Consider the following 22,178-nt stretch of genomic DNA (forward strand, 5'->3'; position numbering starts at 1 on the left):
TTCAGTGAAGAGTGATACTCAATACCATTGTGCCATAAGAATATATAATACTAAAATTCAATAAGCATACTCTTTATTTGGTTTCAGAATTACTTTCCATCAGGAAGGTATGTACAAATGTTTAAATTTTTAAAAATTCAGAAATGAATGTGTTTCTCTTTAAATTGTAATGTGATCTTAGTGGCATTGGACTAACTTTTAGATGAATTCATTCATTCTTGTTGCCCTCACTAACTTTTCTAATAATGACTGCTGAGAGTACCTTCTAAAATTGGGGGGCATTTTTAGATCCAGCTTAGCTGGCTATGGTATAGATTTCCAAAAGCAATAGAATTCATTTCTTCTGTCCTTCCTGTTTCTCTGTATTTGGCAATGTGTCTGGGAATAGTAAGTATTTCCATAATACATTTTCTTTATTCTCCTGCCTGCCTGGCAAAACTAAAATAAGTTGTCCTCATTATTCCTTACTCCTTATTTCCTATATCACAGTAAAGTGCATTTAAAATGATGAAATCATGACCATTTTGGTGATGGATTATTGGATTCCTGACAACTTTGGGTTATGGACATTTCACTGAGCAGAGCTGTTCCATTGAGATGGGGTTGGGAGTGTTGTGGGATTTGTGGTTTCATTGATGTAGAGAACCGCTAGTGAGGAAACTCCTCTAGCTAGTGCAGATTGATCATTGCTCTGCTGTTTATAGAGAGACTGAGGGTCTTTCTCAGGCCATCCAGTCAAGTGGCAAAGTTTATTGTGATGCCAGTAGAAGCTGAAGACATTCCTTAGGGAACTTGCAACCTGGTAGGAGTGATGTTAAAACTTATATGCAAAAGGAGCAGTGAAAAGAATGCCAGGTATGCTAATTAGGTGATTTGGGGATGGGGTTAGGGAGTGGTTAGCATATGCAAGTAGTCTGGGTGCTAGGCTGCTAGAATATTTTGGAAAATTCAGGAAGTTAATAGAGAAATCTCAGTTGATCCTAGATGTTGGAGGAGAAGAGACGAGATAGTTCTGTTCCAGGTGCCAGAGACTGAGTCCTTGGGCAGGCACCCCCCCCCCCCATGCCTGCACTGATAGCCTTTATCTGAGGAGTTACAGGGTCAACTCTGTGTGCCGGTAACAGGGAAGGAGTTACTCATGGAGACTTTGCTGGGATTCTGGGTTGCTTCCAGAGATGTGGTGTTTGCATTTTGGGGTCCAGGTCCCACCATCCCATCGGTGATGTATCTTTTGAGGATTTTAGGGGAAAGATAATGAATTTTGTTTTGTGAGTGTTGATTTTGTGATACCTACTTTGGGACATCCAGGGTATAATAGGCAGTTTACTGATACTCAGGAGAGAGACCAGAGCTGAATATATAGTTGAAAATCATTTATATAGAAATAATATTTAAATTCAAGCTGATGGAATTGCCAAGTGAGATAGTATAGAGGGAGAAGAGAAGAGAACCCAGAACAGAGCCTTGAGAGGGCACCCACAGTGAGTGAATTATATGGGTGAAGATTCAGCAAAGGGAGACCAAAAAGAGAGTGGTCAGCCAAGTAGAAGAATGAAGAGAGAGCAGTGGCCGGAGAATCTTGAGAGAATGTGCAGGATCAACTTAGGGTTAAATGTTATAGCAAGATGAAAAATGATAAAGGTTAAGAAAAAGTCATTTGATTTTAGCACCTGGGTCATTCTGCCAGTTAGTCAACCTGACTCTTTCTGTCAGTGAGGATTCTTGGGCTGAGTAAGCATTGGGGATTCAAAGTGGAATAGCCCATGCACTCAAGGAACTTAACAGTTGAACAAACGGGACAGCATGGGCACAGAACAGCACCGAATGAATACCAAGTAGTTTTGAGAGGGAGGGCCCTAGCAACGTGGGAGGATTAGGAAGGGCTTTGTGTCGAAGGTGGCAGCTTCAGCCAAGTACGGAAGCAAACTAGCAGTCTAGCAGTAGTGAGGTTCACTTAGGGTGCGGGCACGGACAATACGAAAGCACAGAGAGGGGAGATGGAGCCTAGTGTGGGTGAGCAACAAGTAGGTCGGCAGAACTGGATTGCAGAGTACGTGAGGAGACTGGAAGGTAGAAAAGGGCCACGCACACAGCATGAAGAGATTTCACCTCCTTCCCTGAAGGAGGGATTGATCAAATAGGTGGTATGGTCAGACTGCTGCGTTAGGAAAGTCACTTTGGCAGCTGAGTGCAGGATGTGTTGGAGTAAGGTAAGGCTTGAGGCAGGAAGACTATTTGGAGAGGTGATAAGATCCTGTACTATGGTGGAAGCTTGATGAATGAAGAGATAGGAATATATGTTTGATGTCCTAGACAAAGAAATGACAAGATTTGACACCTGATTGGATATGTGGGGTATGCGTAGTCATTAAGGATGAAACCGAGGTTGAGAACTTGGGTGACTGTAAGAATGATGATGCCTTTGATGTCAGTAGAGAAATTTAGAAGAGTGTTGGGTTTGTAGAGGAAGGTAATGAATTCATTTCTGGATATGTTGAGTGTGAGTTACTTTCAGGATATTCAGTTTGAAATGCCTGATGTTGGACTTCATGATGTTGGACTAGATCTCAGAAGAGGCTGGGGCTGCATATATCATTTTAGGATTCATGTTTATAAATATGGTAGGGGCAGTTAGGTGGTACAGTGGATAGAGCACTGGCTCTGGAGTCAGGAGGTCCTGAGTTCAAATTCAACCTCAGACACTTAACACTTAACTAGCTGTGTGACCCTGGGCAAGTCACTTAACCCCATTGCCTAGCCAAAAATAAAAAAGGAAAATACATTTTTTAAAATATGTAAATACGGTAATTGAACCAGTGGAAACTTTAATGAAGTCACTTAGTGAGAAAGTATGAGAGAAAAGAGATGAGGTCTGAGGACAGAATTTTGGGGGGTATATGCTCAGTAAATCTATCTGACCTGGATGTTGAGTGAACAAGGACAGTGAGAGCAAAGAAGTCAGACAGGTAGGGGAACAAGAGAGCAGTGTCATGGAAACCCTTCAGTGACAGGTTGTGCAGGGAGGAGAGAGTGAACAGCAGTGTCCAGTGCAGCAGAGAAGACAAGACTTGAGGAGAAGTCATGAGGTTTGGCAAGTATTTGGTCATTTTGGAGAGAGCACTTTCAATTGAGTGGTGATGTTGGAAGGCAGATTGCCAAGGATTTATAGGAAATTGGGAGGAGAGGAAAAGGGGAAACAGAATGAAGTTTTGTTTTTTTTCTCCCTGAAGTTTGGCTGAGAAAGGCAGTAGAAATACAGGGAAGATATCAATGTTTTTTTAGATCTTGAACCTTATTTATTTATATTGAAAATAAGTGACCAAGAGAGCATCAGTGACTACTGAGCTTTATGCTTGCCTTTCCCATCTTTACAAAATCATCTATATGTATATGAATTGAGGAACTCCTTGATAAGGGTATTGGAACCAGTGGGTTTTCACAAGCAGTGTGCAACAGTGGATCACATCTCTACCACCTCAGAATTGAAATACATGGAAACTATAAGATTTCATTGTGTTCATTGTTTGTTGGTCACAAAAAAGCATTTAATTCTTTGGAAAGGTGACACTCTGATATAAAACAAGGAGATCTATGCTTGCCAAAAATATTCACTACTGTAATGGAGGAGATCCAGCTCAGAATTCAGGTCCAGGACAGATTCCCTAAGAATGGTGAGGTCCTCCAGATATTTCTGTTTGTAGATGACATAGTATTGTGTATTTCAATCCCTAAAAGATTGCAGAGGCTCTTGGAAGAGATCTGTAATCACTCTAAGAAGTTTGGCTTGTTCATCCTTTCAGGAAAGATTGTGGTTTCCAGTACTTGTCCTACAGTATATATATGGGACAGATAGTACAGATGAGCAGTGAGCTGGACCCAGAGATGAAAAGGAGGAGGAGAGTGGCCTCAATTTGGAAATTGCAGAGCTCTTTCACTGATTTCCAGCCTTCCTATCAATGCGAACACCTATCTTTGAAAAACAAAAATTTTTTGGAAATTTCTTTTGTTTTTACATCTAAATTTCCCTCTGTATCCTTTCACCTAAATCTTCCCATAGAGCTATCCCACATAGCAAAGCTGGTGAAGTCTGGGTTTATTAGGCTTTTCATGCTTCTCTATATTCACCATATTTTTAATAGTATAGTATATACCATTAATATATACCACAATTTGTTTAGCTGTTTCCTAATCAAACATTTTACCAGTGTTATGGTGTGGCACACCACTGCCTCCCAAGAACTTAAGATGAATATCCCACAGAAAGCTCTGGAATGGTGGATTTGAGCAGGCTGCAACATACGACCAACAGGGAACCGCAAAGAACAGCAGGAGTAAAAGATGTCACGAAGGAACAGAAGATGGGCTGGCCATGTGGCGAGAACAGAAAGTGACTAATGGATGACCAGATTTTTCCACTGGTACCCTCATGAGATGGGTTGAAATTGAGGAAAGAACTCCAGCAGGTTGAGTGGATTCCCTTTGGCAAACTTGGCAGTGAAGATGGATGGTAGTTACATGGGCATGGATGTATATTAATCTCTCATTGGAGGAAACTCCTGAATTGATGAGATCAGAGCTCCATTTAAGTATCTAATAAGTTGTTTTGTTTTTGGTGATGGGGAGGTTTTGGTATGTTTTGTATGTAGTAGAGAAGGAACCAATAGATAGGTTAGGACTGAAGATATATAGATGATGAGAGAGATGGGGGGGGGAAGAGAGATGAGGGGAGACAGGGGGCGAGAAAGAGAGAGAGAGAGATGAAGATTCATATGAATGTATGACTGTGTGGGGGATGATAGCCAAGCAGTGCCCTGGAGATGGTATGAGGGGTTGGTCTCGATGGTACATGTATAGAGTTGGCCTTGGCAAGGAGAAATGGTGCTTCTTTACCAGAGACTGGAGTAAAGGAAGGAATAGTGGGAGATGATGTCACACTGTTAGACCAGGATCAAGAGTATCAGATGAGGAGGAGGAGGGAAGAGAGCACTTAGCAAATAGCCTCTCTTTTTTCAGTGAAACATGAAGTGTGTATCTCAGCAGAAAGAGTAGAACAGGTGCTGTGGGAATTCAGAGCAGGGAAGAGATTGAAATAGCCATTGTGGAGGATTAGACAGAGATTCAGCTACGGAGACATAGAAGACATTGTCTTTGTATATGTATAGCTTGTATCAGATTGTGTGCGGTCTTGGGGAGGGCGGTGGGGAGGAAGGGGGAGAAAAATTTTAAACTCAAAAGCATATGGAAGTGATTGTTGATAAATCAAAATAAATTAATAATAAAAAAAGACATTGTCTTGCTACAATGTGGACACAATCAAGATTAGATAACGTGTTATCTAATGGATACAGTTAGCTTGGTTGGATAACTGCCTTTATCTCTGTTCAGCAGTATGTGAATAGGCATAGAGTGGGGAGTATCCAAGGTTGGGGTTTGGCACGGTTTGAGAGGCAGTAGGATAAAGGAACAAAGGATTTGAAAGCAGAGGGTAGTATATAGCTGAACTGGTCCAGTAAGGGGATGAAATTGGAAAGGGAGGATAGTGTAGTCACAGCAGAGGTGAGAGCCTAGGGAAGTATGGAGGTGTCATGATGAGGATGAAGAATAGGTTTAGGCAGAGTAGAGCATAAGGAGAGATTGAATAATAGAAGACTGTTAGCATATTAAGGAATTTCAGAGTTCTTGATCTGGAGAGTGAAACACTTGTAATTGATGGCAGAATCAAGGTATGATTACCTCTGCGTGTAGCTGAGGATCACAGATTTGGAGCCAGAAGGATCTTCAGAGGCTGTTGAATCCAGACCTGGTCTTTTTTTAAAGACTATTTTAACTATACGGAAATTGAGGCAAAGAGAGGTTGAGTGAGTTACTTCAGGTTATATAACTAGTTAGTGTCTGAGGGAGGATTTGAATCCAGATCATTCTAATTCATGGATCTAGGGCCTATTCCCCTATGGCATACTGCCTTTGGGGCAGATATTAAGAGTGAGGTGTGAAGAGTAGAGTGGAAGTCATGAGAAGTGAGTAGATTCAAGAACTAGGAGGTAAGAATATTAAAGGTTAAATCAACATGTGTGATGAAGTCCCTTAGTGTGAGGGCAGAATTGGGGTAGTTATGGAGACTGTGAACTAGGTACTGGGCTCATGGAGAAATTTGGGAGAGTATCCTGGGTAGCAGTAGTAATGGCTGCTAGAATCGTGATTGGATGATAAATTTGTATAACATGAACCTCAATAAGAGTGATGGTGCAAGAGGTAGTAGTAGTATTGGGGTATGAGCTAAATTGACTCCACTTCCAAGAGCAGCAAATTGAGGGGTGCAAGAGAAAGTGCTCCCACTTTGGAAAGGAAGATCAGTAATGCAGTAGCATCTTAGGGAGAAAGAGTGTCTAGGGGGCAGCTGGGTGGTACAGTGGATAGAGCACCGGCCCAGAAGTGAGGAGGACCTGAGTTCAAATCTGGCCTCAGACCAAACACATGACACTTACTAGCTGTGTGACCCTGGGCAAGTCACTTAACCCCAATTGCCTGAAAAAAAAAACTGAAAACAGAGAAAGAGTGTCTTACAGAGAGCCAGAAAATGAAATTAGCATAAAAGGAAAAGGTCTGAAAGAAAGGAAATTTGTTAATTGTAGCATCAGACTTCCAGAGGGCGCAGTGGAAAGAGTAGGTTAGAATGGAATGCCTTGTCTGATTACAATGGCCTTCAAACCTCAAAGTCATGCAAAGTACATAGACCTTCAGTGAGGAGTAAAGTATATAATTACTTGTCCTTTATTTTATAAAATAGAAAATTGAGGCTCAGAGTAGTTAACCTGTCAGGTTCATGCTGGTAGTTAGTAAGTAGTAGAGCTGGGACTCAATCCCAGGGCTTTTTACTGAAAAATGTAGGGCTCTTTCCATTATATTGTACTGCCTCTCAAATTTCTGAGCCTTCTTTTGTTCTAGAATAATATTTATCAGATCTCTGTGTCCTGTGTGAGTGGTTCTCTCTCTAATTCTCTTAAAAGTGCCAAAATTATTTTTATGTTGAGAATGTGAAAGCACAGGCAATGGCTTATCTGTATTCATACTATAATGTCCCAGCAAAATTTAGCAAATGAATACGTTAAAATTTTCACATGCTTTAAGGAAATCAGTTCTTTGTCTTTAAGTGATTTTGTTACAGAGATGACCAAATTTGAGAATTTGCCATGCAAAATCCCCCTATATTCTGCCAAGGAATGGTTTAGTTCAAAGTACCAAAGATCTGTTTGAGAGTAAATAATCAATAGAGTTGAAGGTAAATAAAAGTGGGAAGAGAACCATTTTTTTCCCCACTTGTTCAGTGTGGTTTTCTCTTTCTTGAAGATACTTATTCTGGGCAGATATGAATGGGAACAGGTAGGTTTCAGATTTAATATTACTATATAATTAAAGAGGAACTGTTACAAATTAATCTTTAAATTATTTCCCTTTTTGTAGTTTAAAAGTGCCTTGTGTTGCAATAATGTGTATTTCCCCTAAAGGCAATCACAAAGTTCAACTTTGTTTTTAGTATATTTGGGGGTAGTTGAGTGGAAAAATGTACTGGTTTATCTTTTAAACTAATAAACTCTGAAAAAAAGATTCTATTCTACATTAAAATACTTTAGATTAAACTCGATAAATTTATTTCAGTGTTTTCTTGTGTTTTTGTGTGAAGAATAAGGTTCAAAGACCATTTTCCATTTGTTTGAGAAATCTTTGAAACTGGATTGACTTCATAGAGACATGAAATTAATTATTTGAATCATGGTAGCCTCAGAAAGCTCAGTCACTCTGAATACATGTAATTGTAGAATCTCTTTTAGCATGCAAGTAAAGGCATCTTCACATCTTGGGCAGAGATCATGGTATAAGAACTGAGCAAGAAAGGTGTCAGATCAGCTGGAGTAGATGTTTCAAGGTTCGTGTACTAATGATTATATCACATTTATTCATGGGGAGTCTTCTCTGGCCTTCACTCAGTTCCAGTATATTCTTTTAGGCAAAATTCTAAGAAGATTAGAGTATATTGAAAGTCTCATAGTAAATTACAGCTGAGGTTCTAGTTTACTAGTATCAGGAAGTACAGTGACAGAAACCAGGACTTTCTTTTTCTTTGATCATTGGGAAAGCAAGGTTCTCTCCCTGTTTGAGTACCAGTGTCTTTCTTGAATTCTTCTCGTATCATTTTTGAAATAGTTATTCTCTTCTTTGTTTCTGGGGCCAAATGCCCTACTATCCGAGCAGGTTTTTTGTTTGCTTTTTCATTTGTTTCTACTCCTAACAGTTTCTTTATAACTGCCCACAGGATCAGCATTCTTTGCCCTCTCCCCTCACCCTACTTGTGGAGATTTTTCTTATCAACTCTTTTTTTGACCTGTTATTTCTCCTCAGTTTAGTAAGTGAGTTGGGGGAATCTGTTTTGAAAAGTATAAGATATTACATATTTGTGTATTTGTATTTGCAGTAGTCTAAGCCTGAGATGATGAGGTCTTGCCCCAGGATGGTAGCAGCGTCAGAGAAGAGAGGGGGATGAATATGAGAGATGTTGCTAAGGTAGATTGACTTGACTTGGCAACAGATTGGATATGGGAGGTAAGAGATCATAAGGAATTAAGTATGATATCTAGATTTTAAGCCTGGATGACTGGGAAGGAAAGTGGTGCCTTCAACAGTAATAGGAATATTAGGAAAAGGAAGGAGGTGGGGAAAAAGATAATACATTTAGTTTTGAACATTTTGACTTAAAATGTCTATGGTACCTTCAGTTTAAGATGCCCATTAGGCATTGGAGATGTGAGGAAGTCACCTGGACTGGAGTTTGAGAGAGGTGACAGTTGAACAATTAGATCTGAAAGTCATCTGCAAAGAGATGATTGAATCTGAGTGAGCTGATGAGATTCTCAGGTGAGATAGCATAGAGAGAAAAGACTGAAGGGTTTAGGACAGAGCCCTGGGAGTACTTACCTTTAGCAGGCATGATCTGGATGGATATCCGGGAAGGAGACTGAGAAAAAGTTATGAGACAGATAGGAGGAGAACCAGGAGAGAGCAGTGTCATGAAAACCAAGAGAGAAGAGAATATCAAGAGAGAAGAGAATATCAAGATAGTGTCTGAGGCTACAGAGAGGTCAAGAAGGATGAGGACTGAGAAAAGTCCATTAGATTGGGCAATTGAGAGATTATTGGTGACTTTGGAGAAGGCAGTTTCAGTTGAACGATGCTGGGGAAACCCACCTGTAAATAAAGTGTCTTTTGGGGAGGGAGAGAACACTTAATAACAAGGTGGGTCAGGAGAGGTAATGATACCTGAGCTGAGATTTGAAGGAAGCTAAATATTATAAGAGACTGATTCAAAGAGGGAGTTGTCTTCCTAACCACACAGGCCTCTGTACTTCTTTGCAAGATTGGAGGCAATTCTTTGATTATCTTTCTTTCTTTCTTCCTTCCTTCCTTCCTTCCTTCCATCTCTCATCCTTGCCACAGGGAAGTATTCTGGAGTGAGAGTCCTTGGAGTGGAGCTCACACTGGGAGGGAGCGAGAAAGGAGGAGGAAGAGGAGCTGAATGTGAAGCAGGAGCAATGGCAGGCAGCCATGCCTGCACAGAGGGGATTGTGGGAGATCTGGAGGGTCAGAGTCCTGAGGTCAAAGCTTGCAGATGAGTCAGGTTAGAATTGGGAATGTCAAGGGTTTGTACCTTAGGTGCTTATAAATTTTGTGGCCCTGGAAAAAATCTTTCCAGGCCTCAATTTCCTCATTTATAAAATAAGTGGTTTGGTTTTGATTACCTGTAAGGTCTCTTCCTGCTCTAAATCCATGCTCCTGTTTTCTCAGACTCTAGAAACAGGGTTGGTGTAAGCATCAGGGTGGTTTGTCCTTTGTTCTCGAAGAGGACCGTGACATCAGGAAGATGATGACATGACTCGCAATTGACTTTGATTTGAGTGAGGGAGGGCTGAGCAAGGTCACCAGCCTCACTTTCTCCTCCAGAGCCGTCTGGGTCCAGTGGCTAGATGTCAATCATGACGACTGGAGATGGCCAAGGATGCAGTGGGAGACCTTGGCCCTTTTAAGCTAAGGTCTTTTAAGGTTTTCACTTTTGAGTGAGGCAACACCCATTCAGTGAATAGGCCTCTTTAAGAAGTAAGTCAAGGAATGGCCCCTTTAATTAAAAAAAACAAAAAAAACAAAATGGATCTCATGGATTGGACAATAGATCCCTGCCCAAGCATCACTTAATGGTTATTTTTTGGGCCCTCCTGACTCAGAGTGAATGTAAGTAGTAACTTCCTTTTTTGGCCAGCAACCCTGAGGGTCTTCACCTCCCAGAGCATCAGTGGAGAAGGTGAAATAAGGAGGGGAGGGGCTTCAGTGTGGTGAGAGAAGGATTACTTATTTTGTGGGGATAAGAATTGCATAAAGACCTTGTTGAAGAAGGAGTATTAAGAGAGATGGGAACCAAGTGTGTATAATGTCTCAGAAAGAAGTGGCTGCAGTGTTAAGTGCTTCCAAGCTGTTTAGGAGGATTAAGACTTAACAAAAATGTAACTAGGTTATTGATGAGCCTTGAGAAAATTTAAGTAGAATATTGATTATGGAAGTTTAAAGAGAATGGTAAGTGAGGTTTAGATAGTTTTAGTAGTACTTTGGAAAAAGGGAAATAGTAGTGAAGTGGAAAGAGAAGAATAGAAGGGAGTAGGCATTTATGTAGCACCTACTGTATACCAGGCAATGTGCAAAGTATTTTATAAATATTTTCCATTTGATGCTCACAGCAGCCCTAGGAAGTTAGGTGCTATTATCCCCATTTTATAATTGAAGCAACTGAGGCAACTGAGGCAAATGGAAATGAAGTGACTTCCCCAAGGTCACAGAGCTAGAAAGTGTCAGGCCACATTTGAACTAGGGTCTCCCTGACTCTAGGCCTAGCACTTTGTATACTATGCCACCTTGCTGCTTAGAGTACTGGGTTTGGAGTCAGGAAGACCTGAGTTCAAATACTGATTCAGATACTAGAAGTATGAACCTCGACAGCTCACTTATTGTTTCTCTGTCTCAGTTTCCTCATCTGTTAAATGGGAGAGTTGGACTCATTGGTTTCTAAGGACCCTTCCAGTTTTAAATTCCTGATCCTCTGTTCCTCTTAGTAGCTTTTGAACATTGGGTATACCTGAGCTTGTCTGTAGTGAATGGGAAGGAAAAATAAATTATGAGGGAGGGTGTGAAGATATTTGAGAGAGAGAAGCAGTTATCCCATGAGTAAATCTGAAAGAGGTAAGAGGTAAGATGTAGGTGGAAGCATTAGATCTAGAAGTATTCCTAATCTTTAATGTGATTAGACGGAAGGAGGAAGGGAAAATGGCAAATGTGCCAGTGAGGAGGCTCTTATCAGATGTCTCTGTTCTCCTCTGGGAAGTGGAGGCTAAGTCAAGTCATCTGGTTTTGATTTTTTTTTTTTAAGTCATCTCTTCTCTTTATGGAGTCATCTATTAAGTCGTCTATTCTCTAATATGGAAGATCTGGGTATAGTAAGGATCTGAGTGAAAGCAAAGCAATTGAGAATAAGTACAGAACGAGATGGGGAGTTGTTAAGCAGCAGCCCAGCCCAAGTAAGGCTATATAACTGAAGCAAATTTGTCAGGACTTCAGTAAGTTCAGTTTTATGGAATTCTTCAGCATTATCCAGCAGATGAATGAGTAGACATTGCCCAGGGATGGAGATGAACTGGTCCACAGCTTTAGGTTAGGAGTCAAAGGCACCAACTGTTCAACATTTTAAAATATTAAAATCACATAATGTGAGGTCAGAGCTAGGAATGGAAACAGACAGCGACATAGACTGGGAAAAATAAAGAGGGACTCAAGTCACACAGAGATCATAGGATAGAGATGATAGGAAGTGTTGGTGTGCTTAGAGAGGAGAATCTTGAAATACAGAATGTTAAAGGTAGGATAGTTCTTAGGAGATGGTGAAGCTTAACATGTGGCCCTCTCAGGGTTTGCCGAAAGTGACAGGAGGAAAGTAGGTTTTTAGAAGTTGAGATTGAAAAATTGTATGATCAGGATTTTAGGAGGGACTTCACCAGGACTCAGTGAATGAATCAGTGAAGGAATGGAAAATTGTTTAAGGGCTAATGTGTCATATACTATTCCAAGTGCTGGGGATATAAATGGAAAGTTGAGACAGTTATGAAACCAAAGATGTCAATAAAAAAACTTTTTTTTTTAAAAGTAAGAACTCTTGCTTTCAAGGAGCTTATATCCTAATTGGAGAAGACAACATATAAAGGAGGATTTAGCTGCAGGAAGGATAAAAAGGCCTTTCATCCTAGGATTGTTGTTAGGGTAGATGGCTATGCCTGGGAGTCCTCCAGTAGGGAGTGGGGTAGAGGAAGGGAAAGGGGTTGGTCCAATGAACCTCTGGGTTCTTTGCTAAGTGGGTAGAGATAGTGGGGAGGGGGCATCAGCCTCAAATTAGGAGAGGGCATTGACAGGAGGACATTTTTAGAGAAGGGGCTCCCTGGGGGCTGAGAGGGGGGTGGAAAGGTTCCATCTGGGCCTGCTTCTGTTGGACTCTCTAGCCTGTGAATATTCACTCTCTTATTAGGCAGCTAGATGATACACTGGGTAGAGAGCACTGGGCCTGGAGTTGGTAAGACCTTACTTAGTTCAGTTCTAGCCTCAGACACTTACTAGTAGTATGACTTTGGGCAAGGAGCTTGGCCTCTATGTGCCTCAGTTTCCTCATGTGTAAAATGGGGATGACAATAGCACCTACCTTCCAGGTTTGTTAGGATCAAATGAGATAATATTTATATAGCGCTTAGTACAGTTCCTGGCACATAGTAGGCACGCTATGTAAATGTTAGATATTATTATTATTATTATGAGTCTTATTAATAATAATGAAATCCTTAAAGATCCAAATTCTTAAGTATGTCCCATATCATATCAATTGATTATAATGGGGGAAAAATGGGTTGTATAATATTTCTTTGATAGGAAACATAAGTTGTTATAGAGTTGATAAACATTCGTTGAGTGCTTAATCTGAATAGTTTACTGTGCCAGGGAAAGGTATGAGACTGACTCTGCCTTCAAAGAGTTTATTATTGGGAATGCATTGCCCGCCTTCGACACTGATTTCCTCTTCACTTTGCTCCTATTCCTTCTCTTCCTCTCCCTCTCTCCCCTACTTATCCTCAGCTCTGAAAAGCAGTTCTCCAGGCCAGGCAGCACAACATTTGCAGACTGCCCTAGGGTGAGGAGCATGAGGGTCATGGGACCAGGGAGCAAAGCTGTTCAAGTGACTCTGCTTGGAGTGCTCAGAAGCATGTCCTAAACACCGTACTAGTACCTGGGGCAAAAAGGGCTGCTTAACTCTTGTTAATTCTGCCTCTGCAACTGAGACCATGTTTTAAGACTTGTGATTCTTGAGGAGCAAATCATAGGATTATAAATTTAGAACTGAAAAAGATCTTAGAATTCATTTCCTTATTTTACAGATGAGAAGACTGAAGGCTAAGAGGAATAACGGCTAAAGTCACACAGGTGGTAGTGAATAGCTGAACTGGGATGTGAACCTGTATCTGCTGACACAGAATCCAATAGTCTTTCCTCTGTGCCATGCTGCCTTTCAGCAGGTTAGGGAGTCAGTCAGGGTTAGGTCAGAGTTATCCCTATCTGTGGCTCATCGCTGTTTGGAAAAGCACAAAATTTTTACAAGGAAATACATTGACTACATTAAATATATATTTTTTCAAAGATGATGTATAGTGTTTGAGGGCTTGGAAGGAAAGATGTATATCTGTATCTGTCTGTGTGTGTGTGTGTGTGTGTGTGTGTGTGTGTGTGTGTGTGTATTCTCCCTACCCCCCCCCCCCAAATTAGGCCACTTCCATTCTTATCCCAGGTATGTTAATTTTATCTGCGCAGAAGTTTTCAGATTCAGGTAATCAAAGTTATCTATTTTATCTTTTTTTAATTACCTCTGTTTCTTGTTTGGTTAAGAACACATCTCCTGCCCAGAGCTGTGAGAGGTATAAGATCTGTTTCTTCTAACTTTTTTTATAGTATTATATTTAATGTTATCAAATAAGGAGTTTTTTCCTATATGATTTATGTTTTTCACTTTGCCAAACACTGGGTTATTGTCTAATCTGTTCTACTGATCTATTTTTTAGCCAATACCAAATGGTGTTGATGATGGCTGCCCTATAACAGAGTGAGAACTAGAAGTGCTATTCTCTGTTTGTCTCTACTTCTTTTCACCATTTCCCTTAAAATTTTAGATATTTTGTTTTTCCAAATGAATTTCGTTATTATTTTATCAAGTTCTGTAAAGTGTTCCCTTGGTAATTTGATTGGTATAACATTAAAAGTGTAGATCAATTTTGGTAGTTTTGTCATTTTTATTATATTGACATAGCTTAGCCTTAAACACTGAATATTCCTTCAGCTTTTTCAAGGACATAAGGTGGTGCAATGGATAGAATGATGGGACTGGAGTCAGGAAGACCCGAGTTCAAATCCAGCCTTTGGTACTAGCTGTGTGACTATGGGCAAGACATTTAACCTCTACCTGTCTCAGTTTCCTCATTTGTTAACCTGGAATAATAATAAGCACCAACCTCTGAGGGTGGTGAGGATCAAATAATGAAATATTTGTAGAATGCTAATTATAATGCTTAGCCCATGCTGGGTATTACATAAATGCCAGTTATTATTATCAGTTATTTAAATTATTCTTTATTTCTTTAAGGAACACTTTGTAATTAACTATCTAAGTCTTTTGTGTGCTTTAATAGGTCGACCCCCCAGATTCTTTGTGCGTTTTATCGTTATTTGGAATGAGATTTCCCTTTCTATTATTGCCTCTTGTTTTTTGTTATTATTATGTAGAAATGCTGATGATTTGTGAGGATTCATTTTGTAACCTGCAACTTTGCTGAAGCTATTGTCTCAATATCTTTGCCAATTCCTTAGGATTTTCCAAGTAAACTATCATATCCTCAGCAAATAGGGATAGTTTTATCTCCTCTTTACCTTTCTGTGTGGTTTTAATTTCTTTTTCTTGTCATTGATCTCGCTAGCATTTTGAGAACTATGTCAAATAAAAGTGAGAATAGTGGGCATCCTTGCTAAACTCCTTTTTTTTGGTTAGAAAAAATTCTAATGTATACCCATTGTATATGATGCTTGATTTTGATTTTAGATAGATGCTTTTATGATATCAAAAAAGGTCTTTCTATTTCTATACTTTGTAGGGTTTTTAATGTTAAAAAGTATTATACTTGTCAAAGTCTTTTTCTCCATCTGTTGAGCGAATCATATGGTTTTTGATGTCTTGGTTTTTAATATGATTAATTATATTGATTGTTTTCCTAATGTTAAACTAATTGCATCCCTGGTGTCAATTCCATTGGAGGGTAATGAATGATTTCTTAGATAAATTACTGTAGACTCTTTGACAGGATTTTGCTTAAAAATTTTGAGTCATATTCATTAATAATATAGGCCTATAGTTTTCTGTGTTTTATCTTTTCCTGGTTTGGGAATTAAGACTGTATTTCTCTCATAGAAGGATTCTGATAGGATGCTTTCTTTCTCAGTTTTTGAGAATAATTTGTCAAGCATATGTATTAATTGTTCTTTAAAAGTTTGATAGGAATTTCCTGTGAATCCAACTAGGATTTTGGTAGTTTTGTCATTTTTGTGTGTGTGTGTGTGTGTGTGTGTGTGTGTGTGTGTATTCTCCCTACCCCCCCAAATTACTGCTTTAGCTACATTCCATAAATTTTGATATGTTGTTTCTCTGTTATCATTTTCTTTTACATAGTTACTAATTGTTTCTATGATTTGTTCTTTGACCCACTCATTTTTTAGGATTTCATTGTTGATTCTCCATTTGGGTCTGTATCTTTTGTTTGTGGTCACTGAGCCAGTTACTATTTTTATTGTGTTATGGTTTATGAAGGTTGTGTTAACTTTTGTGGTGCTCAAAAGTAGGTATATTCTTTTGCTGCCCTATTTAGAAGATTCCATAAATCTTTTAATTCTAGTTTCTCCAGCAATTTATTCAGTTCCATATTTTACCTTTTGTTTATCTTTGTTAGATTTATCCAAAACCAAGAGAGGGTTATTGAATGCTCCTGCCACTGTTGTATAATTCTTTTTGTCTTCTTGTAGTTCAGATGATGTTTCCTTAATAAATTTGGTTGCTAAGACATTTGGAAAATATACTTTAAAAAATTATTATTTTTTTTTGCCTGTGGTTCCTTTCAGCACAATGTAGTTTCCTTATTTATCCCTTTTTATTTTTTGAATGTTTGTTTTTGCTTTGCCACATAACATGATTGCAACTCCTACTTTTTTGGATTCACTTGATGCATAGTAAATTTTTTTTCCATCCCCTCAGTTTTATTTTTTGTATGTCTTTGTGTTTTAAATGTATTTCTTGTAAGCATTATATTGGTAGAGTTCTATTTTCTTTTCTGGTCACTCTTTTGTTTTATTGGGTTGTTCTATCCGTTCACATTTAATATTGTAAGAGTTAGGTTTATATTTTCCTCTGTCTCTAATTATTTTTTTACAACTTATGATTTTTTCTTCCCTCTTCTTTTGTAAGTACAGGATTATATTCTTTCAGATGCTTTACCTTAGTTTTTTTTTTTTAGGGTGGTTCTGTTCCTACTGGAGCTCTTCCATTATCAGCATCCTGTCCTTTTATTTATTACCTCTATTACATTATAATGACCAAACTTGGACCCCAAAAAAGATAAGAAAATATACCTCCTTTTCTTCTTTTTTGTTTGTTCTGTAAACTTAAATACCAAAAAAAATTTTTCCTAGCAAAACACAGAAAGATTCCATGTAAAACCATGAACCTCCATTTTATACCATTTGCTTTTTTAAAAAAATATATATAATAAATTATACACATTACTTTCAAAGCTATCCTCCTTGGCTGTGTACCATTCTGAATTTCCTTCTGTTTTCGTATGCACATTTTAAAAAATTATTAAAATGGCACTTTTTTGAGAGGGATGATCACCATTAGTAACAATCTTCCCTCTTTCTAACTGTTGTCTCTCAATTAAGAACTGAAAGAAAGGGGGGAGAAAGCCTGGTATTATAAATAAGCACAGTCAAGCACCTTTTGTCAGTCTTCTGTATTACTAACAACAATAAATCTTAAGCATTTATATAACTCTCTAAGGTTTGCAAAGTGCTTTATAAATATTATCTAATTTGACCCTCAAAATGATACTGTTAGATAAATGCTATTATTATTCCCATTTTACAGATGAGGAAATTGAGGCAGACAAATGTTTGGAGATTTGCCAGGGTCATGCTGCTAGTGAGTGTCTGAGGCTGGATTTGAACTGAGGTCTTCCAGACTTTACTGCCAGAATCTGTTTCTTTAAAATTAATTTCTTTAGTGTGCTTTGAAAACATTATGGGGGCAGCAAGGTGGCACAGTGGATAGAGCACCGGCCCTGAAGTCAAGAGGACCTGAGTTCAAATCCGGCCTCAGACCAAACACTTCACACTTACTAGCTGTGTGACCCAGGGCAAGTCACTTAACTCCAATTGCGCCCCCCCCCCAAAAAAAGAAAACATTATGGTTCTCATGGAAAATTTGTTTCTTCTCCCTCCATTAAAATATTAGCATTATACTTTCATATAACCTCTTCTAATTGCTCAAATAAATTTACCTTTGTAGGATTCTCTTGACTCTTGTGTTTTTATTTCAAAGTTCCTCCTCAGCTCTGGTCTTCATCAGAAAAGCTTTAAAGTCCTCTGTACCAGTAAAGATCCATTTTTTTTCCCCTTTTAGCATTAATATACTCAGCTTTCCAGGGGAAGTTATTCTTCCTTGTAAGCCTAAATTTTGTTGTCTTCTGGAATAATGTATTCCAAGATCTTTTATGGTTTTTAGTGGATGCTTCCAAGTCCTGTTTGATCCTGAGTGTAGTTTCTGACTGTACTTCAAATACTTTCTGGATGCTTGTGCAGTATTTATTCTTTGATGTGGGACCTCTGGATTTTGGGTATAACATTCATATGCCTCTTCCTTTTGGAGTTCCTTTTAGGAGGTGATTGGTGGATTATTTCTGTCTTCATGTTGCCCTCTGGTTATAATATGTCTGAGCAGTTTTCATTTTTTAGTTCTTGAAATATAATGTCTAGGCTTTCTTTTAAAACATGGTTTCAGGGAATCTAATGATTAATTTAAAGTTTTCTTCTTGATCTGTTTTCCAAGTTGGTTGTTTTTGACATCAGATATCTTACATTTTCTTCTATTTTTTTTCCCATTCTTTTTATTTCATTTTGTTACTTCTTGCTTTCTCATGAGATCATTTGTTGCTGTCTGGTCATTTGTAGTTTATAGATATTCTATTTCATGAGTAAAATTTACCACTTTCTCTTCTTAGCTACTTATTTTCCTAATTCTTTTTTTAAGAGTTTTATTCATCTAAATTTTTTTCTTTCTTCATTCCTCCTTGGAATTCATATAGAATTAAAATCCATTTTTTTTTTCTTTGAATGTTTACTTGAAACTGTTATGAGTCAATTTGTAGTAAATATTCATGCTGGATGGTGTTTTCTTTTATTTTTTTCCTTTCTCTAGCTTTAGTACCTGAACTAAAACTTTGTGTTGGGGCCAGGCCCTGCCCCCTTGCTACACTTTTGGGTGAGGTTCTTGTGCTGACTTCTCCCTCTGAATCTGTGAGATTCAGAGCTGCCCTGTATCTTCAAGGCCTTCTCTGGAATCTCAGTCTTAGCAGCCCCAAAGTGATTGGGTCTAAAGTGCCCTAGTGTGAGTGCTCTGGTTTTCTGTTGTTTCCTGCTGCTCCTGCGTCTGGCTTCTAAATTCCTTCCCTCGAGGGTTTCTCAGAGAAACTTTTCACTCTCGATAGCACTGTGTCCTGTGTCAGGTCACTTGAAGGGCCCACCTTCCTGGGACTTGGCAGCATCTGTCTGAATTCTTGGACAGTTCTGCATGTAGCAGTTACTCGAGTTTCTCATTTGCTTTGTTGATTGCCATTTGGGCTTGTGGAAACTCCAGGGCTTTGCTGGAGCAGATATAGGGGAGCCTTTCTGCTCAGATACCTGTCTTCACTCTTCACTTCTCTCATGAAGACCATGACAGTAGCATTCTAATTGGTCTTCCTGTCTCAGGTCTCTACCAACACAATAAATAGTCCGTCGTCTGACTATACCATTCCAAACTCAAGCGGTTTCTATTCTGTTCTGTTCTAAGCTCGAATATTAGTTTAACTTTAGCACATCCCTTAAAAATGTCTACTTTTTTTTTTGCAGTTTTATAATGTACATAATTATTTGCATATTATATGTATTTAATTTATATGTAAACAAATATACACATTGGAGTTATGTGCCCCCCAATTTTTTTACTGATATGTGTGCGTGATTAAGAAAATTTGGATACCACTGGCTTAGGGTACTGAGAGGTTGTTACTTGCCCGTGGTTACACAGCTAATATGTGTCAGATGCAGAATTTAAATTCAGGACTTTTGACTAAGGCATTCCTCTCTCCACTGCACTGATAAGCAAGAAGCTGTGGGAAAGCAGTGCAGTAATCATGGGACTATGGAGAGTGGCCATAAATAGTTGATTAATAAATTTTAGTAGTATGATTTCAGGTTTTGGGATTTGGTTACACCTATTTTCTGGATGCTTACAAAACCCTTTCAGCAATATTGCTATGATTTGGGGCGTTGAGTTTATTGTACGTCTGACTCTGTATAAAGTGAGTCATTACAGTGTGTGCCATGGTTTTTGCCTTCAGAAGGCTTACAAAAAAACTATGCTAAGTATGTAGTAGACGTATTGAGTTAAAGATTAAGAACAAATGTCATCATCTTCTAAATGGATGGTAGTGGAAAAGAAATGCTTTGAGAAACAGGAAAGATCCAAAATAAGCAGCAGCCAAGATTTTTCTTTCGTATAAAATTCACCTGTATATGTCTGTGCCTACCACCAAAAGCTAAAAACAGAGCTTTGTAAACTTTGTGGAGAGAAGGTTGTGCTTAATTGATATTTATCTTTATAGTAAATTTCTAGACCCTATTAGACATACATGAGTTTATATACTTCTGTCTGCCAGATTCTGAGCCTGATACTGACCATTTTTTCAATTCAGTTTATGAACATTTATTAAGCATCTACTGTGTTCAGAGCTGCCTTAGGCCTCAGGGATGCAAAGACAGAAGCGGAACTAACAGTGTTTACATTCTGCTGGAGGATGCAACATGTAGAAGTAAATAGAGGAAAATAACCCTAACGGCTTGGGGGAAGATGGGGAAGGGTCAGGAAAAGCTTTCTTTAAAATTGGCACTTGTGCTCAGTCATTTCTTGGTGAAACTCCACACCAAATTAACCTTCCCAGCAAAGCTTCTCTTTAGTTTGGATTTTTAATGATAGCATTTCAAGGAGGTATTATTGATAGTAATGAAATATTTTTACCTATTGTGTTGATTTTAAAGTATTGAAGCTTTTTCTCTCTGCCAATAGGCATATAATGAAAATCACAGTGATACTAATTTTTTTTATAAAATCAGCTTTTGATATAGTATATAAATAGGTACTCAGAAACTTTGATAAGGCAAGTATCCCTAGTGTTCATTCTTGTTTATATATGATTAGATTTTAAAGTAATTTTTTATTATGTTTTAGACTGTTAGAGACGGACAGTAAGTCCTTAAGATCTGTAAATGGGTCAAGAAGAAACAGCGGCTCCTCTCTTGTATCAAGTTCATCTGCTTCTAGCAACCTCAGCCACCTTGAGGAAGATTCTTGGATCCTTTGGGGAAGAATTGTTAACGAGTGGGAAGATGTTCGCAAAAAGAAAGAGAAACAAGTTAAGGTATTTATGCTTCTCTCACTGCTACAGCAGCTTGATAGATGGTGTTTTCTCAAGGGGGCACTGGTTTTATTTGCAGACCTGATTCAACAATCAGGTGCCTATGAGGTCCTGTAACCAGTGGTAGGGATTCCAAAACAAATCTGTCCCTGTCCTGAGGGAGTTTGTGTTCTATCGGAAAAATACAGCAGGTACCCACGCAAGGCACCAGAGGGACATACAAAGTCTAACAATTGGGGGATCACGAAAGACCTCCAAGCAAGGCTGCCCCTGAACTGAACTTTGAAGGAAACAAGGGAGCCTTCAGGAGAAATATAAGGAGCAAACTCACAGTAGGCCCACTCATCCATAGACGGAGGTTTGGGGTGGGACGAGGTTTAATTTTGGAAACAGCTAGTAGGACCGGTTTGACTGTAACAAGTATGATAGGGAGCAGATTGGCTAAGTGTGGACAGATGGACTGTAGCCAAATTGTGGAGGGCTTCAGATGTCAGGCTGAGCTTGTTGGTTTTTTATACTTGAGGCAGTAGAGAGTATTTGAGCATTTCGCATGAATGATAGCATCATATGTAGATTAAGAACTGGAATGGATCTTTTTTTTTTTTTTTTTTTTTTGGCTAGGCATTGAGGTTAAGTGACTTGCCCAGGGTCATGCAGCTTGTGAGTGTTATGTGTCTGAGGCCGGATTTGAACTCAGGTCCTCCTGACTCCAGTGCCAGTGTTCTATCCACTGCACCACCTAGCTGCCCCCTTGGAATGGATCTTAAGAGTCATCTGGTTCAACCTCATTTTTCAATTGAGGAAACAGGCTGAGGGAGATTGGGACATGCTCGTGATCACACAATTAGTAAGTGGTAGAAGTGGGATTCACATTCATGTTCTCTGACTTAAGACCCAGCACTCTTTGTGAGGTACTATGCCATTAGACTAATTTACTTTGCCAAATTTAATCATAATTTGGAGGTGTAACTTTTTTCTTGAGTTCTGTTTGGAGAGTGGTATCAGATGTAATTAATTAACTGATCAGCCATAGAAGTATGGTTATAGGAGAAAACCTTAAAAATTTATCTAGTACATTCTCAACAAACATTAAGCATCTACTGTGTATCAGGCATTGTACTAAAAACTGGAGATTCAAAGAAAGATAAAAGACAGCCCTTGTTCTTAGCTTACAGTCTAATGGGGGAAACAACATGAAGACAACTTCTGAAATTATATCTCTTGTTTAGGGGACTGCGAAAGGAACTCAGTGCTGACCCTTTTAAAAATTATTAGTTTGAAGAG

At 38.8% G+C, this 22,178-nt stretch overlaps 1 protein-coding gene across 11 annotated transcripts in view; it reads left to right on the plus strand.

Annotated features, from left to right (window-relative positions):
- The window catches only part of EVI5 (ecotropic viral integration site 5), a 202,321-nt gene that overhangs the window by 59,279 nt on the left and 120,864 nt on the right, over positions 1 to 22,178 (plus strand). For all 11 annotated transcript variants that reach the window (XR_003566956.1, XM_027838001.1, XM_027838000.1 and 8 more), the window contains one exon: positions 20,708 to 20,897. Coding sequence is in view for 10 of the 11 variants with exons in the window: in XM_027838001.1 (XP_027693802.1) it covers positions 20,708 to 20,897 (190 nt within the window). In the remaining variant the exon portion in view is untranslated. The remainder of the gene's footprint in view (positions 1 to 20,707; positions 20,898 to 22,178) is intronic.

The sequence above is a fragment of the Vombatus ursinus genome, unplaced genomic scaffold (assembly GCF_900497805.2).
Source record: "Vombatus ursinus unplaced genomic scaffold, bare-nosed wombat genome assembly UNPS02014825.1, whole genome shotgun sequence".
Classification (NCBI taxonomy): Eukaryota; Metazoa; Chordata; class Mammalia; order Diprotodontia; family Vombatidae; genus Vombatus; species Vombatus ursinus.